Source organism: Bubalus bubalis, chromosome 13 (genome assembly GCF_019923935.1).
Source record: "Bubalus bubalis isolate 160015118507 breed Murrah chromosome 13, NDDB_SH_1, whole genome shotgun sequence".
Classification (NCBI taxonomy): Eukaryota; Metazoa; Chordata; class Mammalia; order Artiodactyla; family Bovidae; genus Bubalus; species Bubalus bubalis.
This window is the reverse complement of record NC_059169.1, coordinates 3,227,572-3,247,391: the sequence shown is the minus strand read 5'-3', so window position 1 is coordinate 3,247,391 and position 19,820 is coordinate 3,227,572. Positions and strand designations below refer to the sequence as shown.

General features: G+C 42.4%; 1 protein-coding gene across 2 annotated transcripts in view; it reads left to right on the top strand.

Moving 5' to 3' along the window:
• Positions 1 to 19,820, top strand: part of MYO16 (myosin XVI) — a 517,517-nt gene that overhangs the window by 113,977 nt on the left and 383,720 nt on the right. For both annotated transcript variants that reach the window (XM_044927086.2, XM_044927087.2), the window contains exon 2: positions 13,545 to 13,808. In XM_044927086.2, coding sequence (XP_044783021.2) covers positions 13,583 to 13,808 — 226 coding nt within the window. In that variant the 5' untranslated portion in view covers positions 13,545 to 13,582. The remainder of the gene's footprint in view (positions 1 to 13,544; positions 13,809 to 19,820) is intronic.

The window sequence follows — 19,820 nt, the reverse complement described above, 5'->3', positions numbered from 1 at the left end:
AAATGCACAATGTTCATCTTACCCTGTTGTTTCAGAACCCAGACTCAAGGCATCCAGGAAGCTTCATGACTCACTGGTGAGGGCCCTGCGCCAGTCACGGGTTCTGTTGCCTTAGGAGGGGACTAATGTGTTGAAATTGGCACGAATCCCATTCTGAGACTATCTGAACACCTGGGAATTTGTCTAATAAATACATTGTCTGGCAGGAATAGAGCTAGCTGAGTTTCTTCCAACTAGAAGTGAAGATTTTGACTAAGGATGAAATGTGTAGATATGGGTTCAGGGAAGAAAACTGTTTAAGGTTTGAGGGTCCAAAAACATATATTTGGGAGTAGAGGATCTAAATGTATTGTGTTGCTTGTAAGTCCAAAGAGAATACCTCTCTTTGAGCTACCCAGCAATTCAACCCTGTCTGAGACTGTCTTAATGTCATGGCATTGCCGTCCCTTGAAAGGACAGGGTACCAATTTTAGTTCAAAGTCCTAGAGATAAGCAGTGGTGGAATCATGGTGTTTAGAAAGGCAGGGACGTTCAAGAAAAGAGGGCATCATTTCCGCAATATGGCAGAACATTCCAGCCATCAGCAAGCAATTCTGATATTAAAGAAGCTAGACTGCCTCAGAGAAGTTCTCACTGAATGTGCATATGACAAGATACAGTATTCTGGCCTGGAGAATTCCACAGACTGTATAGTCCACAGGGTCACAAAGAGTCGGACACGGTTGAGCAACTTGCACTTTCCTAGTTGACATCTGGGTGGGAGTCAGTCAGCAGGCTCTGAAGATCCTGAATGTAGCCAGCTTCTCTCCGAAATGGAGCCTGGTCATTCAGCGCTCTGTGTATCAGGATAAGTCAGTGTGCAGGGCACCAACACATGGGTGCGACTGTGGAGCTGTTGATGACATGGGACAGAGCATTCATCACATGGCACCCTCTGTTAACCGTAGATTTGGTAAAGTGTGGATCCACTTCGGTAATAAACCAGGAACATCATCACCTCAGGGTGATGATCTTCAGTTTTACTGTCACCCTGGAACAAATCCTGGAAAGAATTATCACTGTGGATCTGTTTCCACTGAAAAGTTGTTTATCATAATCAAATCACTCATTACTGGAGAAATGTGGTAACACAAAGATTATAAGTAAAAAGAAAAGTATAGATGGATGTGTAAAAAATAAATGTGCACTCAAGAGTGCACAGTCATTTTTATGTCATTTGTATTTGTTTCATTCCCATTTTCATTTAAAAAGAAAACTTTTTTTTTTTTTTTACGTTCTCTCATTAGAAAAGCATGCCCTAGTAATGGGAGGGAAACCCAAGAAATCAGTTCTTGGTACATAAATTTGCAAATATTGTTGATTTTCTTGAGAAGAATTATTTTATTTAAGCTTATTTCTTCATTTTTCAGAGAAGTGTTTCAGTGCAGGGTTACACGAGACAGGCATTGTCGACCTAAATCCTGAGATATTTTTGGGCTTGGCATATCTTCCCCAAATATAATTTCTCTTTACTATTTTTTGCTCTGCAAATAGGGATACGGACCTACAGCTTGATTACTAGGATGCTAAAATCTAGCACTTTTAAAAGGCTTTAAAGGGGTGTTTTTTAATACTCTGGGGGAGTATGTTGAAATTGATTATACTCGTCTTTGAAAATCCTCACTGTTCCTTTGTTTCACTGTCATTGTATATGCAGTAAAAATATCTCTGGAAGCATGTTGTAACAACTGATTCTGAGGATGAAATTTCTGCTTGGAGAGTTGTTGGGTGCATAGATAAAATGTGTGTGTGTGTGTGTACATGTAACACCCATGTGTAAGCATGTTAATTTTGTTCCCAGACAACTACCTTCCTGGAGTCCATAGAAAACATTAGTATAAAGTGGAATAAAGAATAAGCTTGCAACTGCATTTTTCAAAAAATACTTAATCTATGTATGTTTTTAAATCTCCTGTGATCCATCCCTTTGTGTCATCTTATTCTCTTTTTTCTGCTTCTTTTATTATGATTAAATATATAAAATAGGATTTACTACCTTTGTTGTTATTCAGTCACTCAGCTGTGTCTGACTCTTTGCAACCTCATGGGCTGCAGCATGCCAGGCTTCCTTGTCCTTCTCCATCTCCTGGAGTTTGCTCAAACTCATGTCCACTGAGCTGATGATTTACTCCCTTAAGCAATTTAAAATGTCCTGTCCAGTAGTGGAATCATGTTCACATTCCTGGGCCACAGATCTCCAAAATGTTTCATCTTTAAAATCTGATTCTTTTTAAAATCTTCAATTCGAATAGAGTTGCTTTACAATGTTAGTTTCTACTGTAGAGCAAAGTGAATCAGCTATATGTTTACATGTATCCCCTCCTTTTGGATTTCCTTCACTTGTAGGTCACCACAGAGCATTGAGTAGAGTTCCCTGTGCTATCCAGTAAGTTCTCATTAGCTATTTATTTTATACATAGTATCAGTAGTGTGTGGGCTTCCCAGGTGGCTCAGTGGTAAAGAATGCATCTGCCAGTGCAAGAGAAATATAATCCATCCCTTGGTTGGGAAGACCCGCTGGAGGAGGAAATGGCAGTCCACTCCAGTATTTCTGCCTGGGAAATCCCATGGACAGAGGAGCCTGGAGGGCTACAGTCATGGCGTTGCAAAGAGCCGTACAGAACTGAGTGACTGAGTGTGCACACACACACACACATCAGTAGTGTATATATGTCAAAAATTAAAATAAAAATGGTTCTCTATACTGGTTAAACAACTCCCTGTCTCCCTCTTCCCCTAAGCCCTGGTAACCACCATCCTACTTCTGCTCCTGAGCCTGAGCTCCTGACCTGGGTCCCCCACCCAATGTGCTGTAATGTGCCTCCTGTTACCAGGTTGTGGTGAAGCAAAAGGAGAGGGAAAGTCGCTCAGTCCTGCCCGGCTCTTTACAACCCCATGGACTGTAGCCCTCCAGACTTCTCTGTCCATGGGATTTCCCAGGCAAGTGTACTGCAGTGGGTTGCCATAACTCCAGGGGATCTTCCCGACCCAGGGATCAAACCCAGATCTCTTGCATTGCAGGCAGATTCTTCACCATCTGAGCCAGTGAAGGAACTGGTTCTCAAACCTAGAACTGATTCTAAAGCCATTGCCAGTGCCAAGCAAGGAGAAGGGTCAGCTCATCCTCAGAAGACCCAAGACTTTCAGGGAAGAATTTTTTAAAGGAAGATGAGGCAGAGGGTTGCAAGGTGTGTGATCAGCTCACGGACAGCCTTCTGATCATTGGTGGTGAGATATCAGGTGGCATTTCAGGACTTAACATCAATAACCTTTTCGATCCAGCTGGTCTGTGGTCTACGTGCTATTGGTCAGCATGCAATTAACTCAACTGGTGGGTGGTTTTAGTGTCCGCAAAACAGCTCACAGGATGTGGCTCAGGTCTTCTTGTTATTTTGTCTTGCTTGACTGTCTGCCTTTGTTTTCACATTTCCTCACTTAACTGATGAAACTTATTCTGTGGACCTCAGAGAAGGCATAGGACACTACGGCTTCTCTCTAAGCAAGAGCTGAGTGACACCAAGGGAGGGGTCTGTCCAATGGAAGGCCCTGCGAGGTTCTGCTTGGTTTCACTGTCTGTCTCTGTGAACTTGACCATTTTAGACACCTCATATACCTGGAACCACATGGTATTTATCTTTTGGTGACTGGCTTATTGCATTTAACATAGTGTTCTCAAAGTCGATCCATTTTACAGCTTATGATAGTATTTCTCTTTTAAAAAAGACTGAATAATATTCCATTATATGGAATTTACTTATACGTACTCCATATATATATATGTCTTTGGTTCATCTGTTCATTTGTCCGTGGACATTTTGATTGTTTCCACCTCTTGGTGGTATTGGCAACTTAGCAAGTTTTTGAATATACTGGGAGGTTTAGCTTTGTTTCTGTAGTTGAAATCTAATTCTCAACTGGGTTAAGAAAATGTCTAATGTCACTTCTTCCATATTTGTTGAAATTTGCTTTGCTTTTTGGCCTAAGACATAGTCAATTTTGTAAATCATCCATGAGTTCTTAGAAAAAGATTTTTCCCTGAAAATTGAGAGCATGTTTCTATTGATGTCCCTTAGATCAAATTATCTATGCCCTTACTAATTTTTTTTCCCTGTTTAATCTGGCAGTCATGGAGAAAGAAAGTAAAAGTGTTAGTTGCTCAGTTGTGCCTAACTCTTTTTCTTTTTATTAATTAATTTATTTTAATTGGAGGCTAATTGCTTTACAGCATTGTAGTGGATTTTGGCATACATTGACATTAATCAGCCATGAGTTTACATGTGTTCCCCATCCTGAACCCACCTCCCACCTCCCTCCCCATCCCATCCCTCAGGGTCCTCCCAGTGCACTGGCCCTGAGTGCCCTGTCTCATGCATCAAACCTGGACTGGTGATCTGTTTCACATATGACAATATACATATTTCAACGCTATTCTCTCAAATCATCCCACCCTCGCCTTCTCCCACAGAGCCCAAAAGTCTGTTCTTTACATCTGTGTCTCTTGCTGTCTCACATATAGGGTCATCATTACCATCTTTCAGAATTCCATATATATGCGTTAATATACTGTATTGGTGTTTTTCTTTCTGACTTACTTCACTCTGTATAAAAGGCTCCAGTTTCATCCACCTCATTAGAACTGATTCAAATGCATTCTCTTTAATAGTTGAGTAATATTCCGTTCTGTATTTGTACCACAGCTTTCTTATCCATTTGTCTGCCAATGGGCATTTAGGTTAGTTCCATGTCCTAGCTATTTTAAACAGTGCTGCGTTGAACATTGGGGTACACATATCTCTTTCAATTCTGGTTTCCTTGGTGTATATGCCCAGCAGTGGGATTGCTGGGTCATATGGCAGTTCTATTTCCAGTTTTTTAAGGAATCTCTACACAGTTTTCCATAGTGGCTGTACTAGTTTGCATTCCCACCAACAGTGTAAGAGAGTTCCCTTTTCTCTGCACCCTCTCCAGCATTTATTGCTTGTAGACTTTTTGATAGCAGCTATTCTGACCAGCATGAAATGGTACCTCATTGAGGTTTTGATTTGTATCTCTCTGATGAGTGATGCTGAGCATCTTTTCATGTGTTTGTTAGCCATCTGTATGTCTTCTTTGGAGAAATGTCTGTTTAGTTCTTTGGCCTATTTTTTGGTTGGGTCATTTAGTTTTTTGGTATTGAGCTACACGAGCTGCTTGTATATTTTTGAGATTAATTCTTTGTCAGTTGCTTCATTTACTATTATTTTCTCCCATTCTGAAGGCTGTCTTTACACCTTGCTTATAGTTTCCTTCATTGTGCAAAAGCTTTTAAGTTTAATTATGTTCCATTTGTTTATTTTTGCTTTTATTTCCATTACTGTGGGGGGTGGGTCATAGAGGATCCTGCTATGATTTATGTCACAGAGTGTTTTGCCTATGTTTTCCTCTAGGAGTTTTTATAGTTTCTGGTCTTACATTTAGATCTTTAATCCATTTCAACTATTATCTCTTCAAGTATTTTCTCATGGCCTTTCTTTTGTCTTCTTCTTCTGGGACTCCTATGATTAGAATGTTGGGGCATTTAACATTGTCCCAGAGGTCTCTGAGGTTGTCCTCATTTCTTTTAATTCCTTTTTTCTTTTTTCCTCCCTGCTTCATTTATTTCCATCATTCTGTCTTCCACCTCACTTATCCTATCTTCTGCCTCAGTTATTCTACTGTTGGTTCCCTCCAGAGTGCTCTGGATCTCAGTTATTATAGTACTCATTATTGATTGACTCTTTTTTATTTCTTCTACTTCCATGTAAAACATTTCTTGCATCTTCTCGATCCTTGTCTCTAGTCTATTTATCTGTAACTCCATTTTGTTTCAAGATTTTGGATCATCTTTACTATCATTATTCTGAATTCTTTTTCAGGTAGACTCCCTATCTCCTCCTCTTTTGTTTGGTTTGGTGGGCATTTATCATACTCCTTTACCTGCTGAATATTTCTCTGCCTTTCATTTTGTTTATATTTCTATATTTGGGGTGGCCTTTGGGGTAGGCTGGAAGTTTGTGGTTCCTCTTTATTGAGGCTGCTCCCTGTGGGTAGGGTTGGACTAGTGGCTTGTCAAGGTTTCCTGGTTAGGACAGCTTGCGTCTGTGTTCTGATGGGTGGAGCTGGATCTTGTCTCTCTGGAATGCAATGAAGTGTCCAGTAGTGAGTTTTGGGGTGTCTATGGGTTTGGTGTGACTTTGAGCAGCCTGTATTTTAATGCTCAGGGGTGTGTTCCTGTGTTACTGGAGAATTAGCGTGGTATGTCTTGTTCTGGAACTTGTTGTCTCTTGGGTGGAACTTGGTTTCAGTGTAGGCATGGAGGCTTTTGGATGAGCTCTTGTCAGATAATGTTCTCTGGAGTCAGGAGTTTTCTGGTGTTCTCAAGTTTTGGATTTAAGCCTCCTGCCTCTGACTTTCAGTCTTATTCTTACAGTAGCCTCAAGACTTCATCCATATAGCTCAGTTGATAAAACATCTAGGTTAATGGTGAAGAGATTCTCCACAGTGAGGGACACCCAGAGAGTTTCAGAGAAGAAGGAGGAGGGAGATAGAGGTGACCAGGAGGAGAAGAAGGGGAATCAAAAGGGGAAAGAGCAATCTAGCCAGTAATCAATTCCCTATGTGCTCTCCACAGGCTGGATCCCCCAGAGAGGTTCCTGTAGTTACATAGAGAAGAAAATAGGGAGGAGGGAGATAGAGGTGACCAGGTGGAGAAGAGGGGGAGTCAAAGGCAAGAGACCTTTCTATCCAGTAATCAGTTCCCTAAGTTTTCTCCACAGCCCAGAACATGCAGAGATGCTCACAGAGTTAAGCAGAGAAGAGAAGGGGGAGGGAGGAGATAGAGGTGACCCAGAGAAGAGAAGGGAGAGTCAAAGGGGAGAGAGCAATCAAGCCAGTCATCACACCCCTAAGTGAAAATGGGTACTGAAGATTAGATTCTTAAAGGTACAAAATTGATAACAAATACCAAAAAGCAAAGATTAAAAATCTGGAGTAGAAGTTAGACTCTCAAAAATACAATATTAAAAATACAAAACAAAATCAATCACAAAAATTAAAAAAATATATATATGAGATTTGCTTTAAAAATACGGTCTTTTTTTTTGCAAGGTAATAGTAGGTTATAAAAATGAAAATTAAAGGAGTAATAAAGAATGTAAAAATTTTAAAAAATGAAAAAATGATAATAGTAAAAATATATCTAGGAATTTCTCTGGAGCTGTTGAGGGCAGTGGGGTCAGTTCAGTTTCAGATAGTTCCTTGTTCCAGCTTATATTTCTCAAGGTCTATGGGCCCCTTCCAAAGCTTAATCAGTGCTAACTACAGGGTTTTAATCTGTAGCACCTGTCACTTCCAGAGCGGTTCCCTCTTCTTTGTTTATTTTGGCTTCCTCTGTTTGCAAGCCCCTCAGTGTCTAATTTCCACCCTGACACAAGGGGGCGAAGGTGGTCACTTGTTCAGTTGTGCTGTGGGGAGGGAGGAACACTGCAAACAAATATCACTCATGTGTGGGAGTGCTCGCAGTGTATGGACCACACTGGGTTTACCCCAGCTCACGGCAGTGTGTGCTTTCCGTGTCTACACCGCTCAGGCGCCAGGTTGCTCTGAAGGGGATCTGTCCAAAGCAGGCCCCGGGTTTCATGCACTTCCCAGGTCTAAGCTTCTCAGGTTCAGGCTCTGGAGGACTCCACAAAGGCACAGACTCAGTTGTTTGCATGAGTTTGTGCCCTTCCCAGGTCCGAGCAGCTCAGACAACCAGGTGCTTGGTGAGCACACTGTCCCAGGTGGGCCGTGGGTCTTATCACCTCCCTGGTCCTGGCCGCTCCCGGGTGCGCTGCAAGAGTACCATCTCAGGTGTGCCATGTGTCTCCTCTGGGGAGCAGATGTCAGGCTGCGACCCTCCTGGCAGATGTCAGCCAGCCAGTATCCCAGGAAGACATGGTTAGCAACTGGGAGCCTGCTCACAGTTTGGTGGGGGATGCTGTCTCTAGTGCCCAGATTGCCCCTTGCCTTCCAACTCTGGCTGTCACCCGCCTGCCTCTCTGCCACCAGTTGGGGGAGGACCAGTCCACAGCTGGCTAGATCTCCTTTGGTTTTCGCTCAATCCTTTGTTCTGTGAGTGGGCCCGGCTGTGCTTTAAGTTAGAGCTTTTCATGGGAAAGTTCCCTCTTTTTTTTTTCCCTTTGTCTCCCTGGCTATCCGACAGTTTGGGTTGCTATCTCACGTTAGCTCCCTCAGATTGTCTTCAGGGCATTCTGGCCTGGTCCTGACCCTAAGCATGCAACCCGCACCTCCCTGTCCAGCCCCTGCTTGCTGGTGGCGGATGTGAGGGTCTGGGCTACTTCTCTGCTGGCAGTTGCAGTTAGGTGCATATTCTGTGGGGTTTTTCTCCCCCGTTATGTTGCCCTCTGAGATTCCAAAACTCCCCACAGACCTGCTGGTGACAGTGTCTCCTGCTGTTTGGAAACTTTTCCTCCTTCACGACTCCCCCCCGCCAGGACGGGTCTCCATCCCTAACTCTTTTGTCTCTCGTTTTGTCTTTTATATTTCGTCCTACCTCCTTTTGAAGAGAATGGGGTGCCTTTCTGGGTGCCTGGTGTCCTCCACCACACTTCAGAAGTTGTTGTGTACAGGTTGGTCAGCATTCAAATGATCTTTTGATGAATTTGTGGTGGAGAAAGTGGTCTCCCCGTCCTATTCCTCCACCATCTTGGGACCACCCCCCACCCATGTCTGACTCTTGATAAACCAATGGATTATAGTATGCCAGGTTCCTCTGTCCATGGGATTCTCCAGGCAAGAATACTGGAGTGGGTTGCCATTTCCTCCTCCAGGGGATCTTCCCAACCCAGGGATTGAACCTGAGTCTCCTGCATTGCAGGTGGATTCTTTACCATCTGAGCCACCAGGGAAGCCCAGCAGTCATGGAGAGATAAGCATAAAAATCTCCCACATTGAGTGTGCCATGACCACATGAAGACTTTGATTCTAACTGAGATGAAAGCATTTCTGGTAGTTGTACAGTAGAATAACTTTAGGAGTTCAGTTTCCTAGTTCCTTTAGCTTACTGTTTGTATTTTTGGTTTGCTACAGTATAAAGTCCTGAAATCAGCACATTGTATGGTGCCCGCCAAAGCCCAAGCATGGGGCTACTAATTTTTTAATAGATGTTGCACATTTATTTCTGAATATAGATCTTGGCTTTTTCCCTTTACGTATTTTGTCTGCTGGCTCTCAGTTTTTGTCATATGGAGATGCACATTTGCTGAGGAGGGACTTCTGGCTGTGGCTGTCTGTACATTTTTATCTAGAATTAGAGGGTCGCCATATATATATATGTATAGGAATCTCCTCCCCCACCCTCCCCACCTCCTGGCAAATGAAGTCCACTCACTTGTCTAAGGGAAGACAAAGCTTGTTTCAGGTAGTCAGTTTGTATGAGAATGAAAATACGCCTTGTTTTAATACAGCTTGTGTCTTTGTCATACCAATGAACTCCTGTATTATTGAAAGAGGTCTGTAGAAAGTTGAAGCTTCGGTGGTTCACGTGTGTTTTTTTCTAGGCAAACAGAGTCAAAATAGTGGGGAAAGAACTGGGATATTTATCAGGCAAGAGATCCAGATTCAGTAGGTGGGCAGACTACCCTGTCAACCCCATCACACCACCGGAGACCAGTGCCTGCTCAGGACTCCCGTCCCAGGAGAAAACCAGTCTGGGCCAGTTCAGACTCCTGTCCTCTGCATTGGCCCTTCCGATTATCACCTGAAGAATTAGCTACTGTTATTCTGAGTGCCCTGGTGACAAAGTTACATAGATTTTCAGTAAACTGCCTCACAGCTATGCTTCCCATAACTCTATTTTTAGTGTCTATCTTACAGATTCATGGAGCGCATACACATGACAAAATGGATCCACCCATAATTAGCTAAAAAGAAAGTTGCAGTGCCCAGTATATTTTCAGCAATATAAAATAAATCAAACTTTAGACCATTTAAAATCAAAGCATGGGGGATTATTGAACAACAGAGTGTTAAAAGAGCAATATTTGGTACACGTATGGATTTGAAATTTGACAGCCCTGGCTTCTGCTTTTCCAAATCATAAGGGAATAATTCATTTAGGAATAACCCTCTCTGCTCCTTTTTTGACAGTGGAGAGTATTCAATGAATCACCAGCTGTATCCACAGATTCCTCAAAAGTTAATTGAAAATTTCACCATGAGACCCTTCTTTAAGAGTGAAAAACCAGAGGACTGTGAGTTTATTAGATTAACCTCCCCCTTGGCCTGCATGCTGATAAGCGCAGGGCGCTCTGCGATGTCATTTGTTTTACTTCTTTAGGTTTTTCCGTGGCTTTCCCAGATTCCCTGGGCACCTACTGACAAACTGGCAGAGTCACAGGAAGTCAGAGTGTCCTGAGCATCCAAGTTAATAAATCAAACCTGGCGATGTCCTCTAAACAGGTTTGAAGGCAGAGGATAGCTCCTGTCCATTATTCATGAGCCCTCACAGGCAATCTGTCTATGGCCGTGATCGTGGCTTTTATCAGACAGACATACTGGAGAGCCATTTGTCATAATTTCAGAACCCCTGGTGTCCCTTTGGGTTTGGGTCATTGGAAAGGGAATGTTTTGTGTGTAGCTATTTGATGCTTCTAACATCACTCTTGCAAAGACTTATGAAGCATTTTATTAAAACGTATGGTTCTTTTGTCATCTCTAACAAACAACTAAAACACAGCTCCCCATCTCTGCTTCTCTCCCTTGTGCATATGTGTACATGTATAATAATACACATAAAATCTGGCTTTCAGGAATCTCTGTCTTTTATTTTGTTTCTGTCTTGAGCCTCTATGGAGCATTTCTGACTCTGTCATAATATCATCTCTTTAGCCTTGGACAAGTCACAGCCTCTTTCAACTTGGCTTTCTTTTCCTGCACAGCAGGGATGGTTATGCCTGGTGCATGTGAGAATAAAGTTCTTCAGAGTGTCACATGAAATTAAAATGAAAATAGCTTTGTCACAGTTTTCCTTACTGTCAGAGGAATACTGTATCTTTTCAAAGATGAAGTAAACCTTTATGGTATGATCTTCCCAGACGTGACTTATGATCAGCCACATTTTTGTGCATGCAGTGACTTTGACTTTCCTGAGAGTTACATCATAAATATCTTAAGAGAGGAACCTATAAACAATGATCTGAACCTGTATTTGCGAGCCACATTTGAGAATTTTCAGCGGTCTAACATTTATTTTCTGCCAATAGTAAAATTTTAATGTCGTGGTAGATATGCAGTGTCAAACCCAAGTGTGTGTGCCTGAGGAGCAGTAAGCCCAAACAAGCTCCCAGCTGCAGGGCCAAGCAAGGAGAATGGGTAGCTTGTGCTCACAAGACCTGAACTCACTGATGCATTTCAGGGAATAGTTTTTATAGACAAAATTGGCAGGGACGTCTGCAGGGTACATGACCTTCCTCTGATCAGTTCGTGGGGAGGTAACAGGATAGTGTTTGGCAGTCTCAGTCATGCCAGTCTGGGGTCCGCTTGCCTGTGCTCAGCCTGAAGTTACCATCGTCCCTCTTGAAGAGGGCCTTAGTTCCTACAGAAGAACTCAGAGATCTGTGTCAAAGTGCTCTCTGCGCCCTTCAGGAGATGCGCAGCTTGCCAGGTCCCTGCCCCATCCTTGCACTGCCGTCTGCACCGCCCCTCCTTTGCTTCTGCGTTTCCGTCACTCCTCTAATTTGTGGCTGTTTGAATCTGCCCTTTTGAACTCAAGGCAGGTTTAGGAGGCTGAAACCTTTTTCCTACAAACAAGAAACCGGGGATCAGTGAAGGCTTTTTTTAACCTAGGAGAACCCCACAAGCTTTTGTCTGGTTTCAATACAAATTTGTACAATCCATTACAGGTGTTTTGGGTGGTGTTTATAGGAAAGAGATAGGGATGGTTTTCAGGTCCAGGACAGAGAACTCATCTTGCTAATCACTATATTAATAAGACAGAGACTTTGACACATGTTTGTATAATCCATTATAGGTGTTCTGGGTCATGTTTATAGGAAATAGAAAGGGGTGAAGTTCAGGTCCACAGCAGAGAACTCACTTTTGCTAATCATTATATTAATAAGATAAAGATTTGACAGCAACAGTTCCATCCATGATTTTGAGTTGCCAAGAGAAAAATCTGTCTTCCATTGCACACTCTTTATACTTAACCTTCATTAGGTCTTCTAGAAATGAACGTCACTAGTGACAAGGAAAAGGGGTCAGCAATAAATTGGTGGAAAATGCTCACTGTGTCATACAGACAATTGCTAGCTTGCGTATGTTCTATTTGACTCTCATAAAGAGTCAGACACGACTGAGTGACTAAACTGTCTGAACTGATTGATAAGTTCTATTTGGAGAAGGAAATGGCAGCCCACTCCAGTATTCTTGCCTGGAGAATCCCATGAACAGAGGAGCCTGGTGGGCTACAGTCCATGGGGTCGCAAGGGTCGTATATGACTTAGCACTAAACCACCACCACCATATGTTCTATTACATTAGCTCAGCAGAGTCATTAGAACAGTTTTATAAGGGTGTTTGCAAAGACCTGGAGGCTTTCTGCCAAAATTTATCGTGTAAGATTTAGTTGGCATTATTCAATGACAAAGGAGCTTAATGCTGTGGTAAAATATTTAAGACTTTGGTAGGGATTTAAAGAAACATGAAAGGATGGATTGTTAGTAATTATGTTGAGCAAAACTACATATCTGTATCTCATTTGAAAAGACCCTGATGCTGGGAAAGATTGAGGGTAGGAGGAGAAGGGGACAACAGAGGATGAGATGGTTGGATGGCATCACCGGCTCAATGGACCTAAGTTTGGGTAAACTCCAGGAGTTGGTGATGGACAGGGAGGCCTGGTGTGCTGCAGTCCATGGGGTCGCAAAGAGTTGGACATGACTGAGCAACTGAACTGAACTGATATCTCATTATGTCATCTATTTTACTACTATGCAGTCTTTTTTTTAGCTTTGATTTTTTTGTTCATCATGAAATTTTTTTTAAAGATAAACAATTTCTAATTTTATTTTTAAACTTTACATAATTGTATTAGTTTTGCCAAATATCAAAATGAATCCGCCACAGGTATACATGTGTTCCCCATCCTGAACCCTCCTCCCTCCTCCCTCCCCATTAATTTTTATTTTTGTTTATTTTTGGCCATGACCCACAGCCTGTGGAATCTTAGTTCCAGGGATCAACCCGTGCCCCATGCAGTGGAAGCACGGAGTCCTAACCACTGGACCACCAGGGAAGTCCCTCTTGCAGTCTTGAGTAAGACTCCACTTGCTTTGCTTTTCCAGGAATCTCTGAAAGGGTTTGTATTAGTTGTTGAACACAAAGAGGAATGAATGGGCTTCCAGCTTGAAAGATGGGAGATGCTTGCAGCGCTGCTGTCTTGGCTGTAGCGATAGGTCTACTGACTTTTGCACTGTTTCTTTCAGGTTGCTTTCAGCTATGTAACGTTTTCCGATCCCATGAAATGGAAATTGACCAGTGCTTGCTGGAGTCCCTCCCCCTGGGCCAACGGCAGCGGCTGGTGAAACGCATGCGCTGTGAGCAAGTCAAAGCGTACTATGAGCGAGAGAAAGCTTTTCAGAAGCAGGAGGGGCTCCTGAAGAAGCTGAAGCATGGGAAGAACCAGAAGGTTCACTTTAATCTTGCTGACATGATACAGGATGCCATTATCCACCATGATGACAAGGAAGGTAATGACAAGACAATCATTTTCTGGTGTGGTGTTTCGTATTTTTTGTTGTTTTTTGGTGGAGAAGTGCGAGATAGAATTGCTTTTAAATATGAGAGGTTTTCTTTTAACTGTATGAAATATTCAAGGAAAAAAATAGCTTTCTTCAGTGAATATAGGTTAGGGTCCCAAATCTCTCAGTAAAGATGAAAAAAGGCAAAATTTTTGTAAAATTGTTATATATATATATATTAAAATTACCTACATGGAAATCAAGTGATTTCCTTGCAAATTGTTCAGATTGTTATGAAAATTTTTCCCAATGAACTTGCTCCTGTTTCTAATGAGATTGTGTTATAAAATTTATTATTGTCTTATAGCTAGCTGGATAGATATAGTAGTGAAGTCACTTATTTCCAAAACTCACAGGATAGAATAATCAATTGGCTTATCCTTTTAAGTTGGTTGACTTTTAGTATCACATCTTGTTAAGAATACACACTTAAAATTTTGGTTGCCCTTACAATACTATAAAGTTTCTCAGTTTTTGTGTATTCTTTTATATGATGTTTTTGTTTGGTTTATAGTCTACTTTCCAAAGTTCCAGTGTGAGAGAAACTCTCCAACTTTAGGTTTAAATGTAGAAGGCTTCAAAGAATCGAATATAAGTTAATTTATCTTGATTGTCTCTAAAATTACTGGCTGAATTGATCTAAAGCAGGCATACACATACAAAGAGTAGAGACCCATGACCCATTAATTACATTTAAAAATAAAAATCTCTGGAAAACAAGTTTTCTTTTTTCTTTCTTTTTTTTTTTTTTTGTGGGTGGGAGGCCGTAGGGGGCAGGGAGAGTGTAACTCATTTAGTGGAAGAACTGTCCCTTGAGCTATTTATAATTCTAACCTGTCCAGTCTGGAGAAATTAGTAACATTCTTGGCTCCAAAGCTTTCAAAGAGGAACTGTGGATCTTAGAAGACTGTCAGTTCATTCTGTACAATAACAGCAGTAATAAGAAGACTAAAGCAGTTCTTTTCATGGTTTTGTGTGGGCTTGATAGTCAAACTAGAAGTTATGAGTTGTTGTTTTTTTTTTTTTTTTTGGTGATATAGAATGAGTGACAAAGAATCTCCTAGCTGGGAAGGACCTAAGAAATCACCCAGTCTAATCTCTTATTTTACACATGAAGGAGCTGAGAGTCAGTCAAGGTGTCAAATCTTATAGAAGGCTGTCCCAGACCACTTTCACCTCCCATTTTATTATTCTCTGCTCATGTGAAGCTCTTCTTTGAATGGCCGTCTCCTCTGTGAAGCTGTATGTACATCAAGGGACAAGGGACTGTCTGTCCTTTTCAGCATACCCACCTGCCCCTCCCAGTACCCTCCATGGGTGTGAAGGGAAAGAGTGAGCGATTTTTCCAAGTTTACCCAGCAGGTGTTGGCGGAGAATTCCTAAATTGGAATGCAGGTGGATTTAAGCCCTATGTTGATTTAAAAGTAAAGAAACAGCAAGAAAATATTTACAAAGTTATAAAGCCTTCTGTGTAAAATTATTAAATTGCTAAGGCATATCTCTTGCGACCCCATGAACTGTAGGCTCTTCTGTCCATGGGATTATGTCGGCAAGAATACTGGAGTGGGTTGCCATTTCCTTTTCCAGGATATCTTCCTGACCCAGGGATCAAGCTTGCATCCCTTCCTTGGTAGTTGAGTTCTATACTACTGAGCTACCAGGGAAGCCCTCTGTGTAAAATAGTTACAGGAAAAAATTAATACCTAAGTTACTGTTAACAAGAAATTAAGCATAGTAAAATAATAAAACCAGAGGGAACTCTAATATATTATCTTAAGAACTATAATTTGTGGAAACATTGGAACCATAAAATCTGAATTAATATTTTTAAAGAGTCGCTGTAAGCATGGAACTCTGCTGTCGCTTGGTAATCAAAAAGCAGGGAGAGAGATGAATCCTATCTTCAGAAAAACTCCAATCTAAGTAGAAAAAGAGAGGAAAAAATCAGTAAAATAGAAAACAGTGACTAAAAATGAAGTCTGATGGAGGTGGCAGAGTGGGCAAAGTTTTCTGGCGGCTGTGATTTTTTGAGTGACTCTGATTTTGATGGTTGATTAAAGCTTAGATACTTGAAGGAAGGAAAAGAATAAATCACTCCCCTTGAGCAGCAGTGCAGGTAAACAGCTGCAGAGAATGGAGAGTCCCACACACGGAGCTCTGTCTGAAAGGAGTAGTCCATGCCAAGTCGCTTCAGTCGAGTCCAACTCTTTGTGTCCCCATGAACTGTAGCCCGCCAGGCTCCTCTGTCCATGGGGATTCTTCAGTTGAATTCAATTCTTTGTGACCCCATGAACTGTAGCCTGCCAGGCTCCTCTGTCCACGGGGATTCTCCAGGCAGGAATACTGGAGTGGGTTGCCATGTCCTCCTCCAGGAGATCCTCCTGACCCAAGTATTGAACCCGTGTCTTCTGAGGCACCTGCATTGGTAGGTGGGTTCTTGGCCACTAGCACCACCTGGGAAGCCCTGTGTAGAATGCAGATGGCGATAAATGCTGAGGAGTCCACAGTTGCCTCCTGAAGATATATGAGGGAAGGGGCATGTCAGGTGAGTACAGAGACAGGGAGCATCCCAGCTTGATAAAAGAGCCAGGGTGGTGGGAGCAGATGAATAAGTGGGGAGACAGAAGGAGAGGAGCCAGATCCCTTGGGGACTTGGAGGGTCGTGGGATGGCCTCTGGCTGTTGTGTCCCTCGCCTGCTGAAGCTGTTGGAGAATCTAAGCAGAAGAGTTAACTCCCTTGTGAGTTATCAGAACTGGCTTGGCTGCTGCATTTTGAACTCATGGAAGGATTTCCAGGGCAAAAGCGGGGAAATTGGTTGGGAGGCTCTATTGATAAACTCAGCGAGAGATGATGGGGGCTTGGACCAAAATGGAACAAGGATGTGGTGAGAAATAGTCAATTTGGGGATACATTTTTAGAATAGAGCTGACAGGAAATGCTGATGAACCGGTGACGGGGAATATAATAATTTTCCATTGCTGCCATAACAAGTTGTTGCAAATTTAGCAGCTGAAAATAATCTCAGTAATTATCATATGGTTCCAAAGGACAGATGTCTGGTGTGGGTCCCAGTGGGCTGACATCAAGGTTATCATCAGGGCTGCTCCCTTCTGGGAGTTTCTATCTGGTAGTCTGCTTGCAGAACTTTTTCAGTTTCTAGAAGCCATCTGCATCCATGAAATCTTAGCCTCCTCCTTCATTGTCAGAATCAGCAGCGGTAGGTTGAACCTGCCTCTCAAGCTTTGAATTCCTCTTGTTTCTTTTCTGTCCTTGCTCACATCTCTCTGACCAGATGTTTTGCCCTCCTCTTCTTCTTTTAGGGGCCCTGTGATTGCATTGGGCTCGTCTGTATGATAGAATTCAGGCAAATGGGCCTATTTTAAGGTCAGCTCATTAGCACTCTTAATTCTCTGTCCCCAGATCATGTAACATATTCACATGAATAACATCAGAAGGTGCAGTTCATGGAAGCAAAATCCTACCTGCCATGGGGACTGAGAAGCTCAAGGATGACCTCAAGTTTGTTCTGCCCTGAACAATCAGAAAAATGAAATGCTATTAACTGAGTTAGGGGTGCCTCTAGGAAGTCAGAATAAGAGGGGGTGTTGCACTGTCTGGAGATGTAAACTTGAGATAGATGAACGTATAGATGCTATCAAAAGCCCAGTGGTATTATAGTATCACTTAGGGAATGAGTTTAGATAAAATTATAGGGGTACAAGGATTGGGTCTCAAGGAATTCCAGTATTAAGAGTTGAGTGAAGTGAGGTAAAACCCGCAGAAGAAAGGAGAAAAATGAGGTGAGGGTACCTTTCTTGGAGTTAAATAATGAGAAATTTTCAAGGAGGGATGAGTAATCAACTGTTCTCAATTCTTCTGCTCAGTCCAGTGGGATAAAGGTTGGGTCTTGACCATCAAGCTTAGGAATATGGAGATGATTGGTTTGGCGAATTGTAAGAAGCAGAAATCGTAAAGGTATGAGTTCTAACAGAGTGGGAAAACAGAAATGGGCCCAGAGAATATGGAGAGCTCTTAAGAGGAGATTTTTTTTTTTATCAGTTGAAGTATAGTTGATTTATAATGTTGTGTTAGTTTTGGGTGTACTTCAAAGGGTACATATATGAGTTTTATGTACCCTTTGTAAGGGTATTATATGTATATGTATATATGTAAGTATATAACTCTCTCTATATATAACATATATAATACATTCTTTTCCATTCTGGTTTATTATAAGATATTGAATACAGTTCCCTATGCTATAAGTTCAGTTCAGTTCAGTTGCTCAGTCGTGTCCAACTCTTTCCGACCCCATGGACGGCAGCACTCCAGGCCTCCCTGTCCATCACCAACTCCCGGAGCTTGCTCAAGGTCATGTCCATCAAGTCGGTGATGCCATCCAACCATCTCATCCTCTGTCATCTCCTCCTCCTGCCTTCAATCTTTCCCAGCATCAAGGTCTTTTCCAATGAGTCAGTTCTTCGCATCAGGCGGCCAAAGTATTGGAGCTTCAGCATCAGTCCTTCCAATGAATATTCAGGACTGATCTCCTTTAGGATGGACTGATTGGATCTCCTTGCAGTCCAAGGGACTCTCGAGTCTTCTTCAACACCACAGTTCAAAAGCATCAATTCTTCGGTGCTCAGCCTTCTTTATGTTCCAACTCTCATATTCATACATGACCACTGGAAAAACCATAGCTTTGACTAGATGGACCTTTATTTATTCATTATAAAAAAGTTATTTATTTATTAGTTGTGGCAAGCTGGGGCTACTCTCTAGTTTCGGTTTGTGGGCCTCTCACTGCGGTGGCTTCTCTTGTTGCGGAGCGTGGGCTCTAGAGCACAGGCTCAGTAGTTATGGCAGGACAGGCTTATTGCACCATGGCATGTGGGAGACCCGGTTCAGTTCCTGGGTCGGGAAGATCTGCTGGAGAAGGGATAGGCTACCCACTCCAGTTTTCCTGGGCTTCCCTTGTGGCTCAGCTGGTAAAGAATCCGCCTGCAATGTGGGAGACCTGGGTTCAATCCCTGGGTTGGGAAGATCCCCTGGAGAAGGGAGAGGCTACCCACTCCAGTTTTCTGGCCTGGAGAATTCCATGGACTCTATATCTATAGTCCATGGGGTTGCAAAGAGTAGGACACAACTGAGAGACTTTCACTTCACTATGGGGGATCTTCCCAGACCTGGGATCAAACCCATGTCTCTTGCATTGGCAGGTGGATTCTTTACCTCTGAGCTACCGGGGAAGCCCCTACCCTGTTTCTTCTTTAGGGGTGAAACAACACAATCAGTTTCTGAAGATTCTTAGAGACAAATGTCCTTAAATACAACTTATATAAATTTCCTTCTCCCAGGAAAGCGTTTTTGTTACTAATGCAAGCAGAGATGATGTTCATTAACTAAGGTCAATATTGCCATCAAATGATGAAGAAATAGTTGAATGGCTTCAGATTCAGCCAGAGTTTTAATTTGTAGTCAATGATAAACATTTAAGTACATTATTGAAATATAAAATAAAAATTTCTGTGCACAGAGGTTGTCTTAGCTCTGATTGCCATAACAAAATACTCGAGTCCTGGTGGCTTCAACAATAAACATTACTTTCTCATAGTTCTGGAGGCTGGAAAGTGTGAGACTGAGATGCTGGCTGATCCGGTTCTTATTGAGGGCTCTCTTTCTGGCTCATGGATGGCTGCCTTCTTACCGTGTCCTCCCATGACAGACAGAGAGAAAGAGACTCCTGTCTTTTTACTTACAAGGGTACTAATCTCATCACAAGGACTCTATCCTCCTGGCCTCACCCAAACCTAACTACCCCCCAAAGGCTCACAAATCCTAATTGCACACTGAGGGTATTCGATAGATGAACTTTTGTTGTCGTCCCTATGTCATGTTTCACTCTCTGCAACCCCGTGGACTGCAGCACACCAGGCTCCCCTGTCCTGCACTGTCTTCGA